Source organism: Zonotrichia albicollis, chromosome 13 (genome assembly GCF_047830755.1).
Source record: "Zonotrichia albicollis isolate bZonAlb1 chromosome 13, bZonAlb1.hap1, whole genome shotgun sequence".
In the NCBI taxonomy this organism is placed as follows: Eukaryota; Metazoa; Chordata; class Aves; order Passeriformes; family Passerellidae; genus Zonotrichia; species Zonotrichia albicollis.
The window spans coordinates 6,015,901-6,042,865 of record NC_133831.1 but is presented as its reverse complement, the minus strand read 5'-3'; the positions used below and the strand labels follow the sequence as shown (position 1 = coordinate 6,042,865).

The window sequence follows — 26,965 nt, the reverse complement described above, 5'->3', positions numbered from 1 at the left end:
TGTAATCTAACCTCACTGAAAAAAGTGCTCAAAACTATGTAAGGAGAGTTAGATAGCACAGCTCCAATACAGCAGCTGGGCTGAACATCTATTTCACATGTTGCCAACTGAAAAAGATTGTGCCACTTAAGAGAACATTGCATTTTAATAGAAATTTCTTTTCAAAAGAGGATCCTCCTAGTAGGATATGGCATTGTGGCAAAACAGGACATAGATATCTCATTAAACACCATCATTTTTACTTGTGTGTAGCAAGTGGAAAATACTGACTGGCACCAATGGGAAAGGATCTTCTTTGTGTTTCCTGGAAAGCCAGGCACATTTTCCTTCCTCCTGCTGGAGAAAGGAGGAGAGGTGTGTACTCCTTCAAAAGAAAGCATTTCTCTCTTTGGGTGAGAGCACACGGGCACACTCACACTGTGGAGGTTCCTGCACCTCCAGCTTCTCATCCCAGGGGCTCCCAGGGGCTTCCCATCCCAGGCTCAGGGAATCGTCTCCCTTTCCTCCCACCATTGATGTGCTCAGCCCCCTCCTCTGCTTCTGGATGGAGCATCTTAGGTCTTCCATCAGCAAAGCTTTGGTAGCATTTTAAAAAAGGGATAAAAAAGATCAAAATATTGAGAGAGCTAAATTTCCAATCTTGGTTACTTCTTAAAGATCTGTTTAATAAAATCATTTAAAAGGAAGGCTTCTGAAATCCACATTGCCTCCAGCAGAAAGCCTGGATTTTTCTATAAATTTGGTTTGTATTTCAAAATTTTTCATGCAGGACAAACAATTTATTGAAGTTGAATTCCCCAGTTTTCAAGATGGGCTCGTCAGGGTCGACCTTGAACATCAACCAGAGGAGTAGCTCAAAAAACCCTCTTTCACCTTTGTGGTGAGCTGGATGTTTCCTTGTTTATGAGAACATCATGCTGTTGTCAAGAAAAATGAGGGCATAAAAAAGCTGGGATGGGAAGAGCCCCAAAATTTTTGAAGCATTGAGTGTCACGTGTGGCCTTGGAGCCAGAGCTCCTTTAATGCTGAGTTGGTGCCAGCTAAAACTGCCTGGTTTATAAATATCACACGGAAATCAGAATTGCTTGGTACACGATCCAGAAGACCTCTGCATCCATCTGTTTTGTACCCAGAGCAGTTTGGAGTTGTTTTAAGTGCCTGCATAACTCGATCAGGACACGCTGTGTTCTCGGGGAGCCTTGGCATTGCAGGTTCCTGCATTTCTGCCAGTGCCAGAACACGGAGCAGCAGGGCTCAGATATGAGCCTCCTCCTCCTTGCACTGCAGATTTTGTGGCTACATTGAGTGAGAGCTACAACAAAAGGGAGCTAATGGTTCTCCCGAATTAGGCTGTCTTTTGCCAGGGGAGTTTAGGAGGTGCGCGGCTCAGTAAAGCAGCTTTGGCATCATTAGCACTGCAGCAGAGAGGGCTGTCCAAGGAGCCTGGCTGAGGCTGGAAGGAGGTGCTACAGACAAATGAAGAGGACACCATAAAGCCTCTAATCCTCCCAGAGATAAAGCACTGAGGGAGCTAATCAGGGACACGTAAATTATCAGCACAGCAGATGTAAGAAAGAGCATTGCACAGAGAGCAAAACAGAGTTCAGCAGAACATGGTTCTGACCAGATGTGCAAACACACACCTAAGCTGATAGAAATAGGAACAAGGAATATGCAGCCTTCAGCAAAATTTAGGATGAACCAATAATGTCATTCCTGACCTCACCTCTTTTGTGGAACTTAGACCTGACTTTCTTCACTCTCTTTGTTCTCCTATTGATTACCCTGAGTATGAATGTTATCTTTATAAATTTCTTTTTTTCTCTGCTACTTGGTTTGTTGCAGTTTATTCATTGTGTGATTGTGCTAAAAGAGCAAAGAGACTTCAGCATAGCAACTGAAAACACAGAGATGCAAAGGTGCTTCATAGTCTGACAAGGTCGAGAAGTATCAATGCACAAAACTCTGCTACTAGGTGTAAATATGATGTGTGTGTGAGGATCTCCATGAGCAATAGTAAACAATTGCATGAAAAGTGGCTATAGGTGCTCAGATACTTTATCAGGGTACATTTGACATTTTAAACAAGCAATTTATAATATAAGTATGGAAATATACACATGCAGTTTTGAATTTCAGCACTGGAGAAAGATAACCTGCTGCTGGGCAATATCAGTTCCTGCATGTGTAGAACTGCTGTTGGACATGTACTGATTTCCTAATAATAGTCAAAGTGATCATTCAACCTACATTTAGCATGCTGGGATTTAAAATGCAAAACAGCAACATACTTCATGCAAATGTCAACTCTGCCTATGTTCTAGGGTGCATGTCCAGAGGAGGAAACAATAAGTTTATTCTTCTCCCCAATTAGACTTTTGTGAAAGGCTCAGTTATGTCTCCAACTATCACATTGAACACGCACTAAAGCAGCACATTAATGTGCCTTTTAATGCTTCTTAGGAGTAGATCAAAAGAAATGTCAGGTGCACTTTGCATTCCTCCCGTGATGTGTCTGAGGCTGTTAGTGCATCACCTCTGCAAGGGCCCTGCTCTGCTGGGACACTGCCCTCCAAAAATGCTCAGGGATTTGCCTCCATCCCACTGCACCTCCTGTCCTGGCTCCACAGCTGGAGGAAGCCAGGAGAGTCCTGCTGCTGTCACCAAAAGCAGGGTTTGCCTTTGCTTTTCTGTGAGAGAGAGAGTTGTTGAAATCAGTGCTGGAGAAAGCATCTTAAAACTCAAGATGCCGGAAAATGGAACTTAATTAATGGGAGCAAACTTGCAAGCCTCCACGGCAAACTGTTATTATTTTGCTTGCTTGCTTGAGGGAATATGTCAGAGCAGTGTTTACCTTTTCTTAGTACAAGCTTGGCTGTTCTACCCATCATTTACTTTTACATGATTAGCAGGTGAACTTGTAGCTCTGTCACTCTAACCACAGGGTGCTTAAAATGTGCAGGAGACAACTTTCCTTGGCTAGGACAGCATTGTCATTGCTCTGGCCCTGGGTCCCCTGGCTCCATAGCAGAGTGGTAACTGATGTTGTCAGCATGTGGCTCTTGTTGGAGTATGGGGCTGATATTGGCCAAAAGGTTACAAAGAGCATTTGGCATGTGAGACACAGCCAGGATATCGTGGGCACCCTCCGCTACACCAGACACAGAGAATAGAGCTGGGCCTCAGAGATGAGTACAGCTTAAAAATGGAGGATAAACAGCTTAAAAATGGAGGATAAACAGAAAAGAAAATGCACCCGGTGTCAGCTATAGGGGTGAGACTGCAAAGCAGGAGACAAGGCTAAGGAAAGTATGTGAGGAGCAAGAAAACAGAAATGCTGCAGTGTGCAGGATGACATGGACGAGGACAAGAAGCTGGAATTAATGCAGAAGTGGGGAAGCAGTGAGAAGGGTTCAAGTTTTGTAACGAAGTTCATTTCTATATGTTTTCCTCTTTCAAATGAATGCTTTGAATAAATAGTACTTTCATTTCCCGTGAGGCAGAGGTGAATAATAAGTACCTCATCTGGGGACGCCGATCTCCCCAACATCAGTCATCTGCTTGCAGCCTTACACTCCAGCAGTGCTTTGGCTGAGCAAATTAGCCTGAAGTGTTGTGCCCTTGGCTGGCAAATCCTTTCAACCCGGTTGAACGGACAAAATGAATACCCAGATTGTTCCTACGTCTGTTATTCTCTCGTGTTTATCTGGCTGAGCTGTCAGTCAGGCCATTATAACTGCGATGCACACTCAAATGACTTGTCCACTCACAAAAGCAGAGTCTGTTGATGATAAGCTAAACAAAACTGGAGAGCGACTGTTGACAGAGTTGGGGATCTTGCGAATGTCTCAGGTAAAAGCAGAAATGCAATTTGGGAAGGTGCAGACTGAGCTTTTCTTAGGCCTGTGTAGTTTTAGGGTGCTCACTGGGATTTGTCGGCTGATGATGATCTGGTGTTTGTAATGAATTTGGTTCCTCTCTACTTAAAACAAATTAAGCAGCACGAAGATTTCTAAAGCTTGAATGTAAGGGTATATTGCACTTCCAATAATTAATTAGCCTGAAAAGACAGAGTTTCCTCAAGCAGGCTTTGCCTGCAGAGCGTTGCTGCCCCAGCCATGTGCAGGGAGGAGGCACAAACGCCCACAGTGCATCGGCTGGGCTGCAGGGGCTGCGGCCAGAGGGACTGCACCGCCAGCCCTGGGCTTTCATTGCCTCTTTCTGTTTGCAGGACCTGAGGGTTTGAATGTGGCAGTTTCTTGCTCCTTCCCAGTCAGGGAGGATGTTTGCATGATGGGAGCTGATCAGTTATATTCATAAAAAGAGCTGAGTTTCTTAAATGTCCAGCAAAGCAGGGAATGACACAAGTGGAGTGTTCTATGATTTATTTTCTGAGTTTTTCCATAAGGACATTGAGTTAGAAGTAGGACTCTGAGCCACTCCTGAAACTCATTTGATCTTATGATGATAAATAATGTAGTGCCTTTCTGCTGAATGTGACTATATCCAAAGCCACCTTGGTCCTTTAGTCTGATATTTGTGGCAAAAATTAACAAGTTACAGTTTTCAGATTATGAGTGTGGATGGTCTCAGGTGTTTTAGCAGGAATGTGTCTCCTCCATCTCCTTCCCAGACAGGGAAACCCAGCATCTTACTTTCTGCAGTGGAGAGAAAAGACAGAGGACTGAGTCTGACTGCAATGGTTTAAATCCTCATAGGTGTCATGAAGAGCCAGAGGAAAACTTAAGCAAAGAAGGTCCTGTGCCTTGCTGAGAGTGTGTTAAGATGCACAGTTAGGGAGGGAGATGCTGCTGAGAGCGTGGCACAGCACAGCAACAACTCTTTTATCAGCAGCTGGTGCCTTCAAAATCCCAACCCCAGTAGCCTTGTTGGCGGTGATGATAACTGTAACGGATGGAACAGCTATTTTTCATCAAATGCTTGTTAGTCAATTTATTAGACTCCTAATATACTAATGCACTCATTTGGCAGGCATCTCAGCAAACGAGGCTCGCAGTGGAGTGTACTCACTCAAAGTCACGGTAACTCGCAGGTTGCTGATTTCTCATCAGCACTCAGAAGATAATTTGCAAATGTGCCATTTATCATTATGTGCTTTGTAGAAGCAGATCTCGTGAATGGGATAAACAGATAAGAGAGTCTAATAATGAGCATTTCCTTCCCCAACAGCACTGCCAGCTTCTACAGTATTATGTTTTATATACCTTGCAGATGCTGCACCTCTGTGTGCACTGGAGTTTGCCTGTGCTAGTGAAATAGCTGGGCACACAGCTTTTAAAGGATGGCTGCTGATGCACTTCTCCACCTCTCTGCTCAACAGAGTTGAACCAGGTTAGGCATTGTCTTCTGGAAGATGTAAGATTATTATTTGTTGCCATTTAAAAGCAATGGGTATGTGTGGACTTCACCATGAAAAGCCTCTACTTACCTTCCAGCTTTCCTTTTCTCACTGGAAACACGGCCATCTGTGAAAGCCACTGTTAAAGCCAGCAAAAGGATTATTCAGAGGCAGGATGGTGTGGATTATATAGCAGAGGTTGCTGAAGGAGCACTTTTTTCCACACCAAAGACAACAGGCTTTATGGATGCTCTGACCTGCACTGCTGTTCACCACTGTGTTTGAGTCTGCATCGCTGGCTGCTTTTTATTTGCTTGTTCACTTTTTACTGGGAAGAAGTGGAAAGTAACAGAAGCCCAGTGATCGGTCTGCAAATGTGATTCCCATCTCCCTTTGTGACATTCAGGCTGGAAGCCCTGCATACAAATCATTGCTACTTATTTTTGCTTCTGCAGATGTGATTTTATTAAATGAAAGGTGTAACAAGAAGCCCAGCATAGGCAGGAGCCCTTTTGCCAAATGGCTCTGTGTGTTTAGCTGTGTGACTGCTCTCCAGCAGAGCTGGGAAACCATGCAAAGATATTGATAATTGATTCCGTTTTATATAAGTTAAAAACTAGCTTTTCCCTCCTAGTGTGAAGGTAATGGGTTTTGTCTGTAGAAAGATAATAATTCTATGAACCATTTCTACGCCCTCTACTATAGAATAGTACAGCTTGCACTTGAACGTAATGCCCGTGTCAGCTCAGCTTTTTAAACATTCATCTTAAAAGAGTCTTCAAGGACTGGAAAAAGATCTTCCCCAGACGCCAAGCTAAGTTTGAGGAACTTAAAAAGTCATGAGGATCCTGTCAATTAATGTGTTTATTCTCATATGCCTGCTCTGGAAAAAAACATCTTCAGACATGAAAGCTGTTTTCTTTCAATTAAAAAGTTGTCATTGCATTTAGTTTTCATAGATAATGGAGAGGGGATTTTTTTCCTCCCCTCTACTGTACTGGGGGATAAATGCATCTTTTTCTACTTTTTACCTTTTTCCTCAGAGTAATCTTCATTTACTGTATGAACAAAAAAAAGAAGGAAGAAGAGAGCTAAATTGAAATCTTGTCTCCAAATCTATATGCAGGAGGTGACTTGATTTAGAAGCTTTAGGTAATTTCTTTTTTGTTCACACTCCTTCAGTTGAAAGGCTTCCACAAACAGTGTTACAGCACAGAAGGGAGGAGATGGAGAAATTTATCAAGCTATTTATCAAATTATTTTCACAGTCTGTCAAAGTCATAAGCATGCTGGAAAAGAAACATAAAGAGCGTGTTGGAACAGAGGAGCCACGTGTGAGTGAGCAGCAGGACTGCAGCACAACCAGAGCCATGGGGGCTGCTCCTGGCTGTGGCTGCTTCTGCCCTCAAACCCAGCCCTGGCCCTTGTGGTGTTAAACTCAGGCTGGACGGATTATGGAGTGAGAAAATGGAATGGAAAACATCAAAACTGGCCCAGTGGAACGTGTCCCTGCCCATATGGCAGGGCGTTGGAAGTGGAGGATCTTTAAGGTCCCTTCCAAAACAAACCATTCCACCGTTCTGTGACACTGTGATCATTTGGCAGAGGGAGAGGCCAGAGAGAAGGGGATAGACATCCCCTCTCTGAGTGCCTGAATTAAATGGTGTCCATCCTGGGGCAGTGAATCATATCCTGAAATGGGACCCCACGCTTTGGAGAAAACAGCCTGGAATGTGCATCCTTGGTGGAGGGTCCTGGGAGACAACACTGGTAAAGCAGAGGGAAAAATAAACAAAAAACCAGCTGAGAGTGAAGGAACCAGTCTAGTAAGAAATCTTTAATTCCTAATGAGCTTTAAAGGATTTGAGAGAGTTGATTTTTTTTTAACAAACCAGTTCAAGTACATGCCTTCAGATTATAAAAGTACCTGAAATTGCCTAGAATATCAGCATGCATAGCTTGTTAATATTTACATATATTTACATGGGAAAACAAGAGAAAGATCTACAGTTATTTACAGTCTACATAGGAGAAGAGAAAGGCAGCATAATTGTATTTCCTAAAATACAGTAGTTGAATAGTCAGCACATGCATATTAAGATATATTTGCATGATAGAACGCAAATGTTTTAAGACGTACCTTTTAAACTCCCTGTGCTAAGGTATAGCATAATAAAAGTAATTTTTTTTGTGTTTTGTTTCTAGTCTATTTGCATCAAGTGCTTTAAAATGTTCACTAACACAGCGGCGGCATTATTTACCCTGGCAATTAAAGCAACAGTACACACGATAATTTCCTACTAACTAGCAACAAGCTGCTGGTGAATGAAATATCTATTGTTTCTCATTACCCATCGACCAACATACAGGGATCTCTCCTTGTAAAGGCAGTGCCTAAGCTATCACCATTAATTATAGAAGTAATATAAATGAGACTCTACAGTATGTACTAAATGAAATATTAACAAGACCAGTGTCTTTGAGCCTGAAAGATGCACTAACAGGGCACACTTTACAGCAGGCTAGCTATGAAAATCACACATACATAATACAGGAGTGCCTGGCTTACAGCTCTAAGCCTAGACTTTAGAGGCCTGTTTGCTAGATCTGTATTATTGCAAAATACATTCCTTTAATTAGTTTCTGGAAGACAGAGTTGGTAGTTACTTTCTTACCATGAGACTTCCCCATCATAACACCCTGTGGTTTCTCAATGCATTGTGTTATTGAACTATGTCTGTGTGTGTGTATGTGCATATGTGTGCATGTGTATCAACAGATGAAAAACAGTCTTTATCTTTAAAACCTAAACAAGCAGCTCATTAAATATCTGTCCCAAAAGGTCACTTCCTCAAAAAGCATTGCGTTGTGTGACTCTTTTTTTTTCACTCATATCTGAAATAAATTCAGTCTAAAAAATTATCTGTGCAATGAAGGAAGAAGCCAGATGTCAGCATTGTGATGATATTCTTTCAATAATGCATATGAAAAAGTCTAAATTTGGACTAGTAATAGTATTAAAAAGCTATATAAATATATACAGCATATACAGTACTGTATGTATACACACATTTATATAAAGTATATATATAATTAAAGTACAGCAAAACCATAAAACATTTCAATTCAGCATAAGTTAATAACAGAAGTAATTTCAATGAACTCTCATCTGTATATGCCCAAACACCAGCCAGACCAGTTCTGATGATTTAGTTGCAGCAGTCTATCTAATCTCTCTTTTTTTGGCAGGACATGTTTAGTGTCAACAACCTGTTTGTTCAACTCTTTAAGTTGCCCTTGCTCAGAAGAATCCACCTTTTGCTGGCAGGTTTTGTGTCTCAGGAGGATTTCCAATCCTCCATGGGGTTTCCAGTTTGACTGTGGCCAAGGATTTGTGGTGGAATTTGTGATGTGTTTGTATAAATGTGCACCACTGAAGGTGAGCAGGGATGCTGAGGTGTGAGCAGCCCCCAGCAGAGCTGGGATGTCCCGGGTCTGTCCCTGAGGTGCTCTTTGCTTCTCACTCCAGTGCCCAGAGCTGCACACAGGGCAGGGGCAAGCAATGGACTGCAGCATCATTTCTTCAACCTGATCTCACCCTTACCCTGTCATTCTGTGAAATGAAAATTGATAATTTTCCTCAGGGATTTTTCCCAGATCTAGAAATGGGCAGAAGAATGCTGCACTGCTCCATACCAGCCTGTGAGAAGGAAAGATCAGAGACATTTGCATGCAGTGCTCAAAGCTGCCATTTCAGTGGAGCAATGATGTCTTCAAAGTGTAAATCAGGTGTGAACGGGGGTTCAGTGGGCAGGAGAAGGAATTGCAGCACTGATGTGCCTGGAAATGTGCTGCTGATAAAGAGGCCTGTGAGGAGTGCTGCTGCTCCTGCCCTGAAATGCTGGTGGAGCAAGGTAAAGCCACAGGCTTCATTACAGTTTTTAGAGCTTAATGTGGCTCTCTGTCAGCCTTGAAACATTTTTCAGAAGCTGATTGTGGACTACAATAAGATTCTGGAAAAGAAATACGGTGCTGCCTGTGGGAACCAGCTCCCTTCCAGGTGCTGTGGCAAAAGCATTTAAGCAGCACAGTCTGGTGTTGTCCTAACCATTGTGTGGTTTTAGCTGAGATATCCCTGAGGGGCTGGCAGATACAATACCAGACCTATGGGAAATATGTGCCCTTCTGAAAGACAGCTGTGGAGCACGTGGGATATCTTGAGGCAGCTCAGATGTCTCAAGATCCATGTTAGGCAGCTGAATCCCACCCCTGGTATGCCATGGTGGCTCTGGCTAGCATATGCAAAGGGTGGGAGAGAAGAATGAATGGATTTCAGGGACTGTTTCCCTCTAAAGCATTCATTTTTTAAATTTCTCACTGTTGTTTTGGCTAGTAAGAGTTTTACCAAGTTCTCTGTGATTGGGCAAAAAAACCTGGATGAGAGAGGGAAGACACTGGAACAGGACCCGGAGTAGCAGACAGTTCACAGGTTAAAGAATTAACTTTATACAATAGAGAAAAATAGGCATGATTTTAAAAGATAATTACATTTTTGTCAGCTACTTTGCCAACCTTGTTCTACATCTTCTACACATTTTAACAATGGTTTATAATGTAACACTTTATACTTACACAGTGCTTTTCCAAATTAGGTGTGAAAGCACTCCATAAATCTGAATGACTCCTCACAACACCCCTGTGAGGTGGGCAAACAAGAGTAATCTCTCCATTTTATAGCTGGGAAAAGTGAGGTACATGGAGTTGAAGTGACTTGTCCAAGCTCATTAGGGAAGGAAAAGTTGAAAAGAGGAAAACAGCCCAGTTCTCCTGATTTGATGTCCTGTATTGTAATTTTTTTTCTCTCGTAGAATGATTGCAGAAAATCCATTTGATAGTGGATGTTGGAGGTTGGAAGTTTTCAAGGGCTATCATTGCTGTAATTGAGAACATACTGGGGGTTGCATAACACAAACAACATGGTGCATTATCAAAATACATTTATTACAATGGACACGGTTTCTTTTGCAAAGTTAAAACCCAGAATGTAAGTTAAATATAGCTGCATATGCTGAATAGTTGAAATAATCACTAGGTCTTAATGCTTCAGCAGTTGAAAACAAATCCTCTTTCGTGAACTACTGCAGTTTCCTTACTCAAAGAACACAGCACACTTATCTCCCATAATGTATGTAAAGAATACTGTAAATGTGTAAGGGTCTTAATGACACTAAGAAAAGTTACAGCTTGAAACCAACTATGCTCTGCAAGTAGAGAAGCTGATGGAGTTCTGAGTCTTTGTAGTTGGGAATTAGTTGAAAAAGGAATACATCAGAGGGAAAAAAGCAGACCTTATAGATTCTGGTTTATTCGTTGTATTATCTTCTAAGAGATGCTTTGCTGGTTTAATTGTGGCGATGGGGGAAGGGGAGGTGGTTGAGAAGCTCTGGTTTAGATGTGGTTCAGTGAGAGCTTTGAAAAGACTGTAGATACAGTGTCAGCTCAGGTCACGTTTTCCTGCTGGCACTTGGGGTGGAAATAGGACCTGAAGTCAACTGAGCCCAGTTTGGAGTTTAGATCATATTTGGCAGCTCCAAAGTTTTATTTTTTGAGCTGCAGATATGATTTCAGTTTCAAGCTCTCCCAAAATAGCAAAGGAAGGTCTCAATTTCATATTTCCTTGCTGAAAAAGCAATCAAGGAGTCCTGTTTTCTTACAGGACATTAATACATAGACATTCTGAGCTTTATTCATAGGGTAACTGTGCATCTGGGATTCTCTGAGTAAGAGGACTGCAGCAGGAACTGAACAGTTCTCCTGTCATCTCATAGGCAAGGCTAAAACTTGTTCACTGCGTTGTTGGAAAAGTGACTGTTCCTCACAGCTCTGGGCTGTCCCAGTAGGAAAGGGAGCAGAGGAATTCCTGGCATTGGGAATTGGCTCCCTCAGCTCCAGCTGGCCTCAGCCATGGGGGATATCACCAAACAGCTCTTAAGACTGCTCCTAAAAACTCAGATACTGAGGAATCCTGGATGAGGACATGAGGATTTTAGACAAGCTAGTGTTTTTCAGAAGAGGTCATTGTGCTCCATGTTATTCACAAGGACTTGGGCTTGATAGGAAAAAGGAATAAGTGTAGTTTGAGAAAACTGTGCACCGCAATCCCAGCCTGAGGATTGTAGCAATACCAGAAGGAGACAAATCCATTCTGAGGGCAGAATTGTCCCATCTGCCCCCAGGCAGCACAAACCCCACTGTGCCCACCCTGAGCATCAGCCTCAGGGTCACAGCAAGCAATGGAGCAGATCCTCAGCCCCTGCTCCAATCTGTGGAGCCTCTGAATTAGCAAACCTGTGCTCATTCCCACCAGGAGGAGGTGAGGCTCAAGGAATGTAAAACTGCAGCTGTCACTTCAGGATTTGGTTTGGATAATATGGTTGTGGAAACAGATTCTGTATAATTTTGTTCCTAATTCCAAGGAGATTTTATATTTTACATCATATCAGGAAAATGGCCACTGCTGAAGCCAGCTGGTGAGGAGCTTTTCCCTCTAACAGAATGAACTCTTCAGGGTGCTTATCAGAGGCACAGAGGAGGTATGGGACACCCCATTGGTGTCATATCTGGAATGTGTTCATACTGCCTTGGTTGCTAGGTTAGGTCAGTGGTTGGACTCAGTGATTTTCCCCAACCTTAATGATTCTCTGATTCTACCTGACACTGCTGTGCAATGAGTTATCGGGCTGCAAATGGTGTGCTCACAGTGCTTCTGTGTGGGTCTGATATTTTACTGTTAGGGATGTGTTGGCTTTGTCTAATAGTCCTGATATGAATAACAGGAACAGCCTGGAGAGTTTTAAGGACTTGCCTTTTTATTTCACTTGAGATGCTTGCTTTGAATCTGGCCCTTGTCACAAATACTCTCCTCTCATGTCATTTTGAATTCACCTCTTTCCACTGGCCATCTTTTAAAATGCTATGTGCTGAACTTAACCTCAGGCTACCAAGATAACTGGCCTTTATCCTTAATTTTTCATAAGAAAATAAACCCCTCCTTTCCAAATAAGCTGATCCCATCTCCCTGGCAGACAATGCTGAGTGCTGTGTGCTCTTAACAGAGTTTAGAGTGGGTCCTATTCATTCATAGTTGATAAATATACAGATAAGTTATGGCTTTGTTTCTATTATTTATGTGCTTGGAATGTAAACTTGCTTCAGAACAAAAGTCTAATTTTAGAAAATAAACATGCATTTGAAGGTAGACAAATCTAAAAACTAAACTTTAACTGTGTAATATGTTTCCTTATCAGGAACATAAATGGTATCTCAGACTATTAACAGATGCATTACATATATTAATGAGAGTTTTACCATGTTCTGTGTCTCAAGAACCCCTTTTCTTTTGCTGTTAAGTTATTCAATATTAATTTGCATTCAGTGCCATCAGTTAAAAATTGGCTGCTTGCAGTTATGAAATAAATGCCTATGAACTAGTAGCTACTTAGTATTTTCAATTCAACAAAGGATTTTAGAAGGATGGATAATTTAGATCTTTGAGCCTCAACTATAAATAAACAGCAACTGCTGTACAAATCCCACCCTGCTGCAGAGGAAGATTGTATTACAAAACTGACAAATGATTTGCGGAAGAGAATGATGAACCCTTATTACTGAGACACTCTTCAACTTAATCCAAAACAAGATTCCCGGGTAATTTTACGTGCACTGGGAAGATTGATGGCGTGGTGCTTGCCCAGCAGCTTTCACATGTTTGACTGGATCGGAAATGGCACTGAGGCATGATTAAAGATTCAGTTGGGCTTCTCACAAATTCTTTATCCTGTGTATTCATTATTGCAACCCGCTGCCTTTGTTGCAGGTTAAAGAAGGCTGACCCCAGCCCTGGTGATTAGCACCCTGTACAACTGATGGACTTATGGAAAGAAATGTTTAGGTTGCCCGACGCTTTTAGCATTGTTTATCAGCTGAAATTGTTGGGAGGGGGGGGCCTTAATCACAATGGATCAGGGAGAGCCTGTGACAACTGACAAGCTCATTGTTTAAGACATTTTTTAACGAAGTTGTTAACATTAATTCTTTTATATAGTACTCTAATCTTCTTCAAATTATGTTCTGACATGGCACAAACCGCTTGGCATTGAAAGTCATTCAACAGTGATTAAAGTGCTCTTTTTATTGGTTTAAGAATGTTTCATCTTGTATCAGCAGTATGGAATTGTTTACTAATTAGATTCCCTAACATCCTCTGCTGTTGTATGCTGATGATATGTGAACAGGAAAGCTGATGAGCAAAAAATTAAAACTTGTTACTAGACTGTCATAAGGCCCAGCGTATAAAGATGTCATTCAAAGGACTGTGTTCATAAGGGATAAACAATATTTGCTGAGAAACAGAGCAGTTTCTGGCTGGTGTACAGGCAGTTTGCACTATCTGCAGCTCTGGCTCTTCACAGAGGTTTGTGGCTATAGATACAAAGGAGAGATTGATGCCTTGGGGACCTTCCCATTCAGCATGACATTTATGAGGCTTCTACACATCCCACTTTGGGCAGGAGGTTGGGCTGGACCCCTCTTGATACTCCTGCCAACCCAAAATGGGATTTGATTCCTGTGACTCTGATGCTCACTCCTCTCAGTCCTTGGACAAGTCACTTGGGCAGATCCTCAAGTGTCTGAATGCAACCAGCTCACAAAGGGAATTAGATACTTAAGTGGCTCTGAGAATCTGGGATTTCCCTTCTGTTACATAGTTTTGCTGTCTGAAGCATTCTCCTAGGCTTGATGAGTTCATGTTTGTCCATAATCGTGAGATACTAAATCTTTACCCTCTGTCAACAAAGGGATAAATACAACTGCATTTCTCTTAAGTAATAAGAAAGGTACTTTTCTTTCAATGATAGAACCATTGAATTTTCTTCTTCCAAAACAGCCAACATGATTGAAACATTTAGAAAGAAGTAAGGATACACACAGCCAAAAAGCAAATGGCACGTTGCTTACATCCAGTTCTCAGCAAAACACTGGAGGCATCGCAAGATAAAGTGCTTTGGGCTTCCAGCCACATAATCTTTTATCACTTAAAGTAAATATCCTATGCTCACACAGGGAAAGCTATTCTCTTCTTCTGGAGTCTAGCTTGTGTCAATGCTCGAGGTATAAAGCACTGCTCTTGTGCTCTGGGGTGTTTTTCTGCCTGCCGAGAATTTTGTTTAAACATCGTCAAATTTGACTCGTTTGAAAAGATAAATTATTGTTTGGGTTGGATTTTAAACTGGCTCTGATAAACTTCCATTTTATGAATTAGCTGAATTCTATTAGAGATAGCCTGAGTTTAGCTTGGCTGGATGGATGCTTTTCAGCAATGGCTTGAGGGCTCTCAATCTGCCTTGAGCAATTCAGTTTAATTTTACCTTTCTAATGAAAGTCCAGTTGAATTGCTTGCAAAAAACTAATAATACTGTTTAGGGGCTTTGAGACATTCTGAACAGCTGAATACAGTGATCATACCTATACTGTGGAGCTTTATAGGATAGTTGAAATGAGCATAGAAATTTTATTGTTCTCTATTAATATTATTTTTAGTAGAACTCTCTTCCATTTCTGCTAACACCTTTAAGATATTTTCTCTTTTTTTAAAAAAGATACTGGCTTAATAAGAGGATTACTATGTATTATACTAACTTTAAAAATATTTTGGTCTGTTGATAAATATATACCTTTCAAAATACTTAATACAGACAGTTTTGGTTTACCTTGTGATGGGAGATCATTTCTAAGTTGTGGAGTCATCATTATCAGTTTAATCCCATCTGCTGAGGAAAATGCATGTCTTGCAAACAAATATGCACTTCTTTGTTGCTACAAAGATGCCTCAAATAAGGAGAACTGGGGCTTTTTAAACTGCTTCCTGTCCCTGAAGGATGCGAATGCAAAGTAGAGGTCTTCTGCAGGTTGACCCCCCTAGCAGCACCCTGACTTTCCTTGGCTGTGACAATGAAAGGCCAAAAAACAAAGGAGTGGAGGAAAATCACAAGAGATTGAAGCCTATTCTCTTATCCCATTAAATTATCTTAATGTGGCAACAACTAATTTCTCTTCATTTACTTTTTCAATTGCACTTGGCAGCCTTTTTATTCTGATTCCTATCAGCTCATAATTTGTTACCACAGAAAGGACTAAGATGTACATAAATAATCATAAGATGCCAGATAAACTCTATCGGTTTTAAATTAGTGTTGTGTTTTGCTAATGCGCTCTCACCTATTATTTTTAATTATAGTTTACAAAGCAAAATAGCTTCTTGCCCTCTCCCCAGCTGTTCTGGCACTGTGCTTTTAGTCTGTGCCAGGGAATAGCCCATCACCCATGCCAGGGTGCTGGCCCCAACCCTCTGGCCTCCATCTGTAGGTTTTTGTTGGGACACTTCATAGAAACCCATTCTTCCTCTTTGAGCATATGTTCATTTAGTATTTAAATAAAAAAAAAAGGGGGAAGGGAAAGGAAAAAAAAGAAAAAGCAAGAAAAAAAAAATCCCTTCTGATTCACAAAAGCCTCTAATCTATCCACTCCATTTCTTAAAGCATTATAAGACATGAGAAATGTTGTTGCAGAACCAGCCCTGTCTGTGCCTGCAGCAGTCAAATGCTCTCACACAGCAGCAGTGACAACTGCCTTGGACTGTTGATCCGAGATCCACGGGCAGGTTTGGCACCAATCCCGACTGCACTTTACATGATAGGTCTTAATTGGAGTGCCCAGGTTAATTTTGCACAAGAGGTTTAAAAAACCCAAACAAACCAAACCCATCTATCAGGCTGCGGGTCAGGGTGCCTGGGCATATGGTCAATGATTTCTGGGATGCAAAGGGAAGTTTTGAGGCGCTGCTTTTAAACCTGGATCAGCTGTTCTGGTGTCAAACACCACCTGGGCAGCCCCTGCCACCAATCCAGGTGTTTACCAAATAGGGGCAAAACATCTGAGCTTGGGGCTGTGGTTCAGGATTCTCTTTTTCTTCTCCTCTTAGAGGGAAGGAAAAGAAAGAAGTCCTCATTGAGGTGGTTTGTAAAGAATTGCCTTCAGCCTTGTCACCGGGCAGCTCACCCTGCCAGCCACGCTGCTTGCGCGACACACAGCTCCAAAGGGCTGTGCTTGAAATCACAACGATAACAATAAACTATAAAATATCTATGCATTTATACAGTTCTGCTTGTTTTCTCTCTCTTAATTTAATTTTTTTTTTGTTATTATTGCAGCAACAAGGAGCTGCCACGACGGTGTACTGCGCCACAGCGGCGGAGCTGGAGGGGCTGGGCGGGATGTACTTCAACAACTGCTGCCGCTGCCTGCCCTCGCAGCAGGCTCAGGACAGCGCCACAGCCGCTGCCCTCTGGGAGCTGAGCCACAGGCTGATCCAAGAACGAGCTGGCAGCCAGGCCAAATAGCAGCCAGCTCCTGGAAGGATCAAAACACACGAGTGTGTGCGCGCTCGGAAACTGCCAGCACTGGAACCTGTCCAATCTTATCATCTAGAGGGTTTCCATGTACCTCAGATACAGATTAAGCGGTGTTAAATGAAATAATAGCAGTCACAACATAGTGAAAAATGTTAAGTACTAATGGAAGGTGGGGAATACTGTGGGTTAAAGGGACAATGCGGCTTCCTGGGGCTTAGTTAGTCTCGGTTCTCTTTCTTTTGATTATAGCCTGTTCAAAGTGTAACCCAAGGAGGCATCTTCTGTCTTATTTTAGAAAAGCAATTCTGCAGATAATTTCAGTTGTTTTGATTAATGGGTAGGTATGTAGCCCAATATGGGATTTTCTCCTTATTTTGATAATTGCTGTCTGTTAGGCTTTAGGTATTGATTGGGAGATGGTGGTTGTGTTGATTCTTTTTCCCTACAAGGATTTTATTGGGTGTGGCAAATCAAAAGATTATTGAGGAAAGAAATCTTTTCAGCCCTTGACTGTTGGCTGCAAGTACATCTGGGCTGTCTAGAAAAAGAAGGTGCAGGAAGACATCTGAACAGTAATGGGAAAGTCACAGCTAATTAAATATTTCTGTTGTTTTTTTTCTTTTTTTTTTCTTAAAGATTACAATAAAAGATATGTTGTAAACCATTCCCTAAATAGTGTTGAATTAGCAAAGATGATGATGTCTCCTTAAGAACACACAGAGTGTAATCAGGGGTTTAAATGGTATTTCCATCAATTTCTCGGTTCACAGTTTTAAGGAGTTTTATTTCCTTGAAAGTTCACAGTTTCTCAGTTCTCCTGATACTGTATCCCATTCCAAATCTGTCTTTTCTTTCCATTTAAATTCAATAAAACAACATGCTTGCTTGAATATTGTCACCTGAAGAGAAAGTTTGTCTCATTTCTGCAAATGTCTTAGTTCCATTTTTTTAGAAAAGAAAACTTGAGGAAAAATAAAGAGCTTCTTGTTGATGCCAAGAAAACGTTGTTTTTTTTTTCTTGTTTCTTTCTGAGTTCATTTTTTGTATTTTGTGCTTTGTAGCTGTCTTCATGCCAGAAGGTTGTTCTAAGCCATCCTCAGTCCAGCATCACATTTTCTGTAGACAGAATATAAACAAATAAATAGAAGGACACATTGTTAATAGAAGTTTATTTGATCCCCTTTTTAGTTCTGCAGATTGTTAAATCTGCCTTCCATGATTTTTCTTTTCTGCAGTCACATTACATTGGGTTAATTGTTGAATAAAGTCAAGGCTTCTACCCCAGTGCAGCCTCAGCTGCATCTTCCTTGTCTGCTTCCTTACCTGGTGCCACAGTCTTTCCTAAAGCAACAGTAAATATAGAATATTTAATATAATTTATTTAATATATAATATTTAATATTATTTAATGTACTATATGGTCTTTTTTATCCCTGCTGTGCCACCTCTGTAGCAACAGCTTTAGGAGATGACAAATCCTGCCCAACTCCTCAACTCCCTGCAGCCCCTTCCCCAAGGCAGCACATCCTGCTCTGAATCATTTGGTGGAAAAAAGAAATAAAAGGGGCTATTCCAGAAAGAACAACACCTCTTTTCAGCCTTTTGCAGAGTAAAAAAAACAAAAAAAAGTCCTGCTTGTCTCCTAGAAGTTTTCTCCAGTCTGTGCTGCACAGACCAGATGCTGGTGTAGTGCAGTGTCTGAAAATTCATGGCCTGGGTTGAAGGCTTTGCCAGCGGAGGCAATGGTTACAGCCAAATTCCTTGTATTGTCTGGAGTTTAACTGGGGAGAAAAAGTGATTAACTCCTGTCACCTGCGCAACAGCCCTCACACACACATTATTTTTCCCTTTCAGAGCCAGACAGAATTACTGTGGTATGACACAGGCAGTGCAGGACTGCAGAGCTTTGCACTGGAGCTTGGCATTGCTGGGTTCAGAGGAGGCACTAATTAAGTGATGCTGGGAGCTCTGCACTCCCCTGAAGGCCTGGGCCTTCTGCTCCATTTAGGCAAACATTAATAACCTATAATGAACCCCCTGTCATTCCTTATTGCTGAAATATTGTTCTCTTCTAGGAGAATTCAGTACTCAGGGATATTGCCTGCCTTCCTTCAAAGAATGTCTATGTGCTTTTCCTTTGTAGCCCTCTCTCTGTTTTAGTGTTACAAGGTAAGAGACTTTTAATGTTAGCATAGTTTTAGTTTAGCACTAGTATGGGGCAAGCTAACTCCTAACTTCACTGAGTTGTTTGGGTTCCTCTGGTTTTTATTTCTGGTTATTATTTATTGACACCAGTGTATTGCCCTGTCTAGAATTTCGCTGTCATAATTTTCTCCAATGCAGACAAAATTACTTGCTCCCTGTTTCTTTCTTTTGCTTTTTATTTCACTCTGTCATTCTCCTTTTCTCTTTTTTCCTCTCCCATTTTTTTTCTCTCTCCATTTTCCTCCTTCCACTCTCTTTGTCTCTCACTCTCCTATGTTGAGATAGCCAGTATAAAAAAAAAAGCTTTTTCCAAATGAAAAAAAAAAAACAACTATCAAGCTTTAGAGCCTTTGCTTCTATTGGAAACACTTGTGAAAATAATTTTTCTTGCAATCTCAGTTTGGTTTCAGCACAGGAGGGATGTGCAAGGAACATTAAAAAAGGAAAAGCAATTGAAAAGAAACAGACTCCAACCCCTCCATTTTAATATCCGAGATGTGCCTAAGTCATTGGCTTTCAAATATATTTTGGTGTAAAATTTGGCACATTTACAGCTGGTCAGATTTATTTATTTGACTGGCTTACATTTTTCTGGTTGATTTACCTGAGGCAATGTCTGTGTGAATTACTCCACAATGCATTGACTCCAGTGTTCATTAAAGGTAGTTAAGTGATCCTGTGTCTAATATTAAAGCAAACCCCATTAACCTTAACTAGTATCATATCAGCAAAACAAAAAGAACTGAATAAAGCAAAATAGATCGGGTATTTATAGTTCTTGGACAAGATCCAGCAAATTCACATCGAGCTCCTAATAGTCCTAATAAGCACTTGCTAGTTATGCCCATGAAGAGGGAGGAGGCTGGGTTAGGGCTGTGTGAGATGCAGGCTCAGGGATTTGGGAAGGGCTTTGGGAAGGGGAGGTGCTGGCAGGCGATGCCGGAGCGTTTCCCACCCACACCTGCAGGGCGTTGTCCGACCCTTTCCCCCTGCTTTCCTTCCAAAGTCAACATTTCCCATTTTAATGGTGGGTTTTTTTGACTCTATATTGGTGTCCCGTGTCTTAAAGTCCATGCAGGTGAGTGAGCAAACTCCCTTGCTGGGAGTGAAGAGCCAGAAGCTTTTAGGGGATGGAGGTGACTTTTCAATCAGTGTCAGCTTCCACTGCTGTCCATTGTTCTGCCCAGACAGGCACTGGGACCTCTGCTTGCCATGCATCATGTTTGCATATAATCCAGCAGAAACCCATGCCAGATCTTGACTTCTTTTATTTTTCCTTCCTGCTTTTTCTTTTGACATCTGGGAGACAAATCCCAGATATTCTCGGACCAGGTAGGGCTTTTTATTAGAGAAGTCTTTCCAGCAACCCTGCAATAATTTGACTTATATCAAGGTTGAATAACTCCTTGTCAGGTGTTAAGCTCATGACCTTTCAAGCCAAACACACTTATACTAACCAGTTTACCATTGGAATGATCAATATCTTGTAAGTGAGAAAGTCTAGACAGATCTTATTTTGTCCTTTGGTATCACTTGTGGCTTTGGAATTGATCATTATATGTGGCTGGGGAAAAATTGCCTATACATTTCATGCTCTGTATTTATCTTGACAAGGTTCTCTAGGATTATATTTTCATAATCTGAATGGCAGTGGAACAGCTGCTCAGACTGTGCAAGCCCTTCTTATCGAGCTGAATTTAAGCCACGGTAATTACTCTTTCTCCTTATGTATTTCTTTTTTAAACAAGCGTGTACTATACATTAAAATGTAAGGTTGGGGTGGCAGGGGGCATGCTGAGAAGCTTGGAAAATGCTGCTAAAGTGTATTTCCTTCCACACAGTAGCTGATGTGGGTTTGTATTTTATTCTAAATATAAGCCCATGTCTGAGCATGAGTGGGCTCTGAAGCAGGGTCTCAACCTACGGAGGGAAAATGTTGTTTTATTAAGAAATATTAGAGCCAAGATTCCCTGAGACTGGAGGATGTTTAGGAAATACCCAGTAAATGCATGACTGACTGAAGCCTTCAAGTGCTCCCTTTGCAAAGAGAAACCCGTGCCCAGGGAAGCAGCTGAGCCACAGGGACCTGCACAGGCTTGGGAGGTGCCTGAGTGACACGGTAATGGAAGCACTGAAATACAGCAGACTGATGGGTGGCTATTTCCTGTGGGATGGAGGAAATGGGAAAATAGAAAGGTATCTTGGAGAGAAAGAATGTACTGCTTTTCTCGAGTTGTTTTTTTTGGGGATTGTTTTTTTTTCCTCTACACTGCTAACCGTGTTATTTACTAGATGCCTGTTCTGGGCTGTGCTTTTTCTCCTCTCCCCCACCCCTGTTGCGTTTGCAGAGTACTTTCCAAGGGGTGTTTTGTGAATTAGCTTCATGCTTTAAAAGAGAAGATTGCTCTGGCAGAGAACAGCATAGTTGTAAAAGTGTCAAGGTGTTATGAATGTCCTGATGATAGAGCCCAGTTGTTATCTGCTGGGTAGTGAGGGAGGATAGCTAATGATGTGCAGCATGTAAACCGTTTGTTGCTCTAATCCATCTGTGTGGAGAGGAGTGAAAAAGAGGGGCGAAATCCTGGGAAAATTACTTGGACAGCTGGAGATAAAGTGTGTACTGATGGAGTCATCCAGAGGTAGCTGTCAACATGAGCTGTGTTTGCATATAATCCAAGCGATGCACAATGATTCCTTTTGGTACTGTTTTTTTTTATGGGGGTTCATGTGTCTCTGCACAGACCTTAATTACTATCCAGTATCTCTTACCAACTGGGCTCCAGTTTTAAGTGAGGAATGTGATTTTAATCAATTCGTGGCTGGGCGGTGGAGAGAAGTACTACAAACAGACCAAAGCAAGACATATGGATCCCTTTGGAGGACCTGAATTAAATGAGAAGCAGTCATTTTATTAATTCTGCTGTGTTTTATAGACCTTTTATATGGAACATTACCCATACAACTTCACTAGCTAATTAAAAAGGGCTCTTATCAATTTGCTGGGCAGTTGCTTATGCAGAGGGGAAAAAAATAAAAAAGAGAAGAAGAAATAATATTTTTTTTTGAGTCCCAGAAAATCATTAACCTTAAGGGGGTACAGAACAGATCACAAAATGCCTGGTGAGACTATTTGGACTGCTTATCTTCACTCTTCTGAAAGAACTGTTGTAAAAACTGATCATTACACAATGCTTTGAGAGTGATCTGCACCGTGCCTGTTGTTCATATGTAAACCTTACACAGGTCTGGTGCAGTGCCTGCAGATATGTGAGCACAGGCTAAATTAGGGGCTTTGTACACTGGATTTCTATGATCCCTCCTGGCAAAGAAGGCACCTTTTTCCTTGGGCTGGCATTAGCAGCAGTTTGAGCAGCTTTGTAATGTTCTCAGCCAGGACTGAGGAGTGTGTGCGATGCTTCGGGCGTGGGACTTGGAAGCTTTTTGCAAAGGGAGGAGAGAGAGAAGCAAGTGCAGGGGATCCACCCTGGTCCTGACTGATCATCACATCAGCATGGAACTGATGGCTTTAAAATGGACTTTGCCTTCTGCAAGCAGCCTGAGAGGAAGGGCAGGACACACAGGGGAAGGTTGTGGAAATAGGGAGTGCCTGTCTGAGTGCAGATCTCTGTGCTGCTGCCTGTGTGGGATGGGACGAGGCTGAAGCCATCCCAGCACCTGAAAAGCAGCATCACAAAAATACAATCAGTAGGGACAGAGACAAGAAAAGTCTCCTAAACCCCTTGCACCCCCACAAACCCTTACTTTACGTGGCGTATTGGATTTTACAAGCACGGGGTCTGCTGGGATCTGCCTGCCGAGCGCACAGTTAGCAGTGATTGAACACCAGCGTTTTTAGCATTTTGACTTAAATCCAGTGTAAACTTGTAAGTGAACTGCTGGCCTGGGCTGGGTCTCTGGTGGACAGCAGTCAGCCATGCATCACAGGCCGAGTGCCTGGACGGTGGCTGCGGGTCACAGCTCAAAGGAAGCCCTGAAATTTCACTTCAATGGATGCTGAATTACCTCTCATCCCAGGGAAAGCTTTATTTCTCTCCCTCTCTTTTCTCCCAGCATTGAGCCGGCATGGCTGGAGAAGAGAGGAGAAAGGGAGCCGGTACTGAGACCATCTCAAATGTACCTGGACTACAAACAAACCAGTATTTTCCTTCCAGCAAAGCTGCTCCTTTAATCTTTATGAGCAGCAGAAATTCATGCATTACAGAGGCACAAAAATGAGAAGGGAGAGGCGGGTGGGAATAGTTGCATTAGAATTAAGCCCTGTTTTTAATATGACACCTGTCAGACTTATTGTTAAAAACACGGGGAAAGGCTCCCTTCAGAAATAATAACATTGCAGCAAGGTTAGTTACACACGGTGAGTCCTGTCAGCAGCCGCAATTAGAAGTTGTTTACAGCGAGCGGAGCAGCGCGGCAGCACCGGGGTTTGGTGCGGACCCTCTCTGCAGCTCCATCCCCATCCCGGGGCTCTGGGATAATCCTCGCTTCCAGCCCAGCCCCAGCCGCGATGGGAGATCCTTCCCTGCGATCCCACTGCTCTCCCAATGACACCATCACCCAGGCGGGGATCGAGCGCTGCTCTGCGGTGTCACCGGGTTCTGGCTGCCGAGCAATTAAAGGGTCAATTTACGGCTGGGGGTGAAGGGGACGTGTGGCAAGGAGAGCCCCTGATAAAGAGGAGCTGTCAGAGAGCCCTGCCCTGCAGAGGCGACTCTTTCCCCCCTCTCGGCTGGATATTCAAAGCCATTCCCCTCCGCGCCCCTGCCAGGGGCACCGGCACCGCCGCTCAGCCCAGACCGCAGAATTAATTCCATTTATTCCATTTATGCCCTCAGCCGGCTTCCAAAGTGAGGCTCCGGAGACGCAGGAGAAATTAATTTATTAAAAAGCAATAGCTTGATAATGCACATGATGATAGAATAAATGAATCTGTTCAATATCTTATAAAACAGTTGGCAATCACATAATAGAGCGTTCATTGTCAATTTAGTGGCTTGTCTCATTATACTCTGCAAATAGTAGTAAAATGGTGTATTATTCATGAACCAACATGCTTTAATTACTTTTAGTGCACATTTATTTTTTCAAATGTAATATGAGTTAGATTCAGCCATAACTGTAACTCAGCTGATGAATCTTGAAGCAGTAACACAAACTGGAAGAGAAATTTTATGAGCACAGGAATCGGCTTCTGGGAAGTTTGTATCATTTCTGTATGCTATGAAAGCAGTCCTAAAATGCCAGCCTCAGATGTTGGCCCAAATTTGGATTGTAGCTGATAATACTTCAGTAAATACAAATTATTAATTGATCATGCAATCAGATGTAATTTCGAATTTCATCATTTGATAGGGTTGTTGGTTTTTTGAGAATTTTTAATTTGGGTTTGTTTGTTTTTGTGTTTTTTTTTTTTTTGTTTTTTTTTTTTTTTTGCTGCCATAAAGCAAACCTCTGTATCTAATACAGTTTATTTGTTGGCTTTACATAGAGAAATTGTCTTGTTAACACTCCCTCCCTTCTTGGCTTCTCACACACACTTTTCACCAGCTTAATTTGCTATGAAGGTCTCATACACATGCAGCCAAGGTCAGTGAAAGTCCACTGCTCATTTCAATTAAAATGTTTGCAAGGATTTATACATAATAAACTGATCCTGCCTATAATAATAGGTTTCCTTAAGTCGGTCTTGCTGCTACTAAGTATAATGTTGCAGCACACTGTTGATTTCTATGTACATAGAAAAAAGAGCACAGTAAAATAAGATGACTTGAAAATGCAATTAAAGTGTAAATCTTTTCACCCATTAACATTTAGGGTCCATTAGATTGCTTTGTCTTTTACAATATTAAATGCTAAAATGTTTTGGTTTTATTCTGTAACAGTATATTCTAGTTCTATTTATAATACAAATGTAATTTAGCTCCCAATAAATCTTGGCTTTAATTGGTTATTAACTATGTGCTACTCTGTCATAAATTTAATCCACAGAATTTCTTTTTTTCCCCCCTATTCATCTCTGTGGCTTTTTATTGTAGGGTTAGGAATAGGGTTTGGGGACATCATCAAAATGTAGCCCATGTTGCATCTCCCCCAGGAATGTGGGTTGGGGTCATTGCCCTCACTCTGGGCCCTTCAGGAGGTGACCGAGTGCTGCAGGCTGGAGGCTGAGCTCACCTGGGGGGTTCCTGAGCCTCTGCCCCAAGGGAAATGCTCCTGCGAGGTCTCTGCTCTCTCCTCAGGGACTCCAGGTGCAAATTGCTGGCTCTGCTGTGGGGTCTGAATCTCTCAGGTAAGAGATGGAGCTGTGGCCAGTGCGGAGCTGTGGCCCTGATAAAGGTGGTAGGGGGTGTGAATCAGGGCAGAATTTCACTCTTTTGCCCTGGATGTTATCTTGTGCCTTGAAAGGTGTCCAAACTATGGCTGCACAATTATGACTCTTTTCCTCAGGCCTCAGTAAGCACAATTTAGACTAGTTTTTATTGGTCACTGAGGATGAGTTTCTAAGGTTTTTTAGATTCAAGAACTGGGGTAATAGCATTGTGAGGGCATGGCCCAGTTTCCTTTGTAATCCTGATTTCAGTTCCCACTAGTAACCTGAAGCCATGACTGTTTAATCCTTAATTCCTGCCACAATTAACATCTCATATTCAGGAGCACTTCTCTGTGATTTGGAAGGAAATCTGTCCCCAGCTAGGTCAGCCCTTGCTGGTCTCTTTACTGAGTGGGAAGGGATCCTTTTGAGCTGGAGTCAAACACAGTAACACCTCATTTAATGGTGCAATAGAGCAGAGAATCTGTTCACTGGATGCAGTAGGAATCAACATCCTTGCAATTAGAGCTAGTGAGGAATGCAGGCACACAAACTCATAAGCTACTAATGAACTATTTGAGCAATTCTACAGGTATTTATATAAGGCTGAGACAGCATCCTCCTCTGAACAGCTCCCCCCACCTCCCACGTATTCCCAAGGAAGCTTTAACTAAAGTGAAATTTCTTTGTGTAAATACAGGCAGTGCAGGGAGTCCCACGTGCTCAGCCATTGCCTCTGCACTCATGGCTTTGGTTTGAGCTGGGGAACAAACAGGGCTGCTCTTTGCTACGTGTCAGTGCCCACAGAGGTCACTCTGCTTCCCCTCACCGACATTTTCGCACTCCTGAATGCATCATCACACAGTGGCATATGAACCAGAGGACAGATTTTTTAAATCCCTTTTCCAGCACCTTTCACACTTGTCCTGGCTTTCCCACCTTCATTAGCACAAGTAAAGGCTGAATCCTGTCCATTCCCCTGCTGGATAATCTCAAAGAGCGCCTCAGCTGAGTATGTCATCCCTTTCCATGGGTCACAGCAGGCAGGTTCCAGGGCAAACCCCTCTTCACCCAGAGCCAAAGCACAGCAGGCAGTGTCCAAGGTACAGCAGGGATCCCTAGGGCAGCATTTCCCCTGGTCCTTCTCCAGGTCAGCAGAGCAGGAGGTGAGGACAAAGCTGTGGGTTACAGCACCTCTTCCCTGACCTGGTGCCCAGATATTCTTGGCAGCAACTCTCTATGAACTATTGCCTTCCTCTCATCTGTGCCTGCTCTGTACGAGGCTGGCAAACCCCACCAAGAGTCAAAACAAAGCTGGTGACCTGTTTGTTGAAGTACAAAAAGATGAAGTGCCCAAAACCAGCTAAAAATGCCATTGCACAGACTGGTGCTCACACTCCAGCCCTGAAGAACCATTGGAAGACACCAACCATGCTCATCCCAGAGCTCCTGCCCCTCTGGAATGAGTGACATTCCAGGGCTTGGAACATTATATAAGTCACTACAAGAGCTTATTATTTGACTGTGTAAATTGCATGTGGAGCACTGGAAATGGGCAGACATTAACAAACAGAGAAAATAACTACAGCAATTTGTCTTCAA

At 42.3% G+C, this 26,965-nt stretch overlaps 2 protein-coding genes across 4 annotated transcripts in view; one reads left to right on the top strand and one right to left on the bottom strand.

The window, feature by feature from the left end:
• Nucleotides 1-17,292, top strand: part of WWOX (WW domain containing oxidoreductase) — a 474,241-nt gene extending 456,949 nt beyond the window's left edge. For both annotated transcript variants that reach the window (XM_074550819.1, XM_074550821.1), the window contains one exon: nt 16,630-17,292. In XM_074550819.1, coding sequence (XP_074406920.1) covers nt 16,630-16,818 — 189 coding nt within the window. In that variant the 3' untranslated portion in view covers nt 16,819-17,292. The remainder of the gene's footprint in view (nt 1-16,629) is intronic.
• A 108-nt stretch (nt 17,293-17,400) lies between these two features.
• The window catches only part of LOC102063838 (transcription factor Maf), a 182,970-nt gene continuing 173,405 nt past the window's right edge, over nt 17,401-26,965 (bottom strand). For both annotated transcript variants that reach the window (XM_074550825.1, XM_074550823.1), the window contains one exon: nt 17,401-17,946. In XM_074550825.1, the coding sequence (XP_074406926.1) occupies nt 17,916-17,946 (31 nt within the window). In that variant the 3' untranslated portion in view covers nt 17,401-17,915. The remainder of the gene's footprint in view (nt 17,947-26,965) is intronic.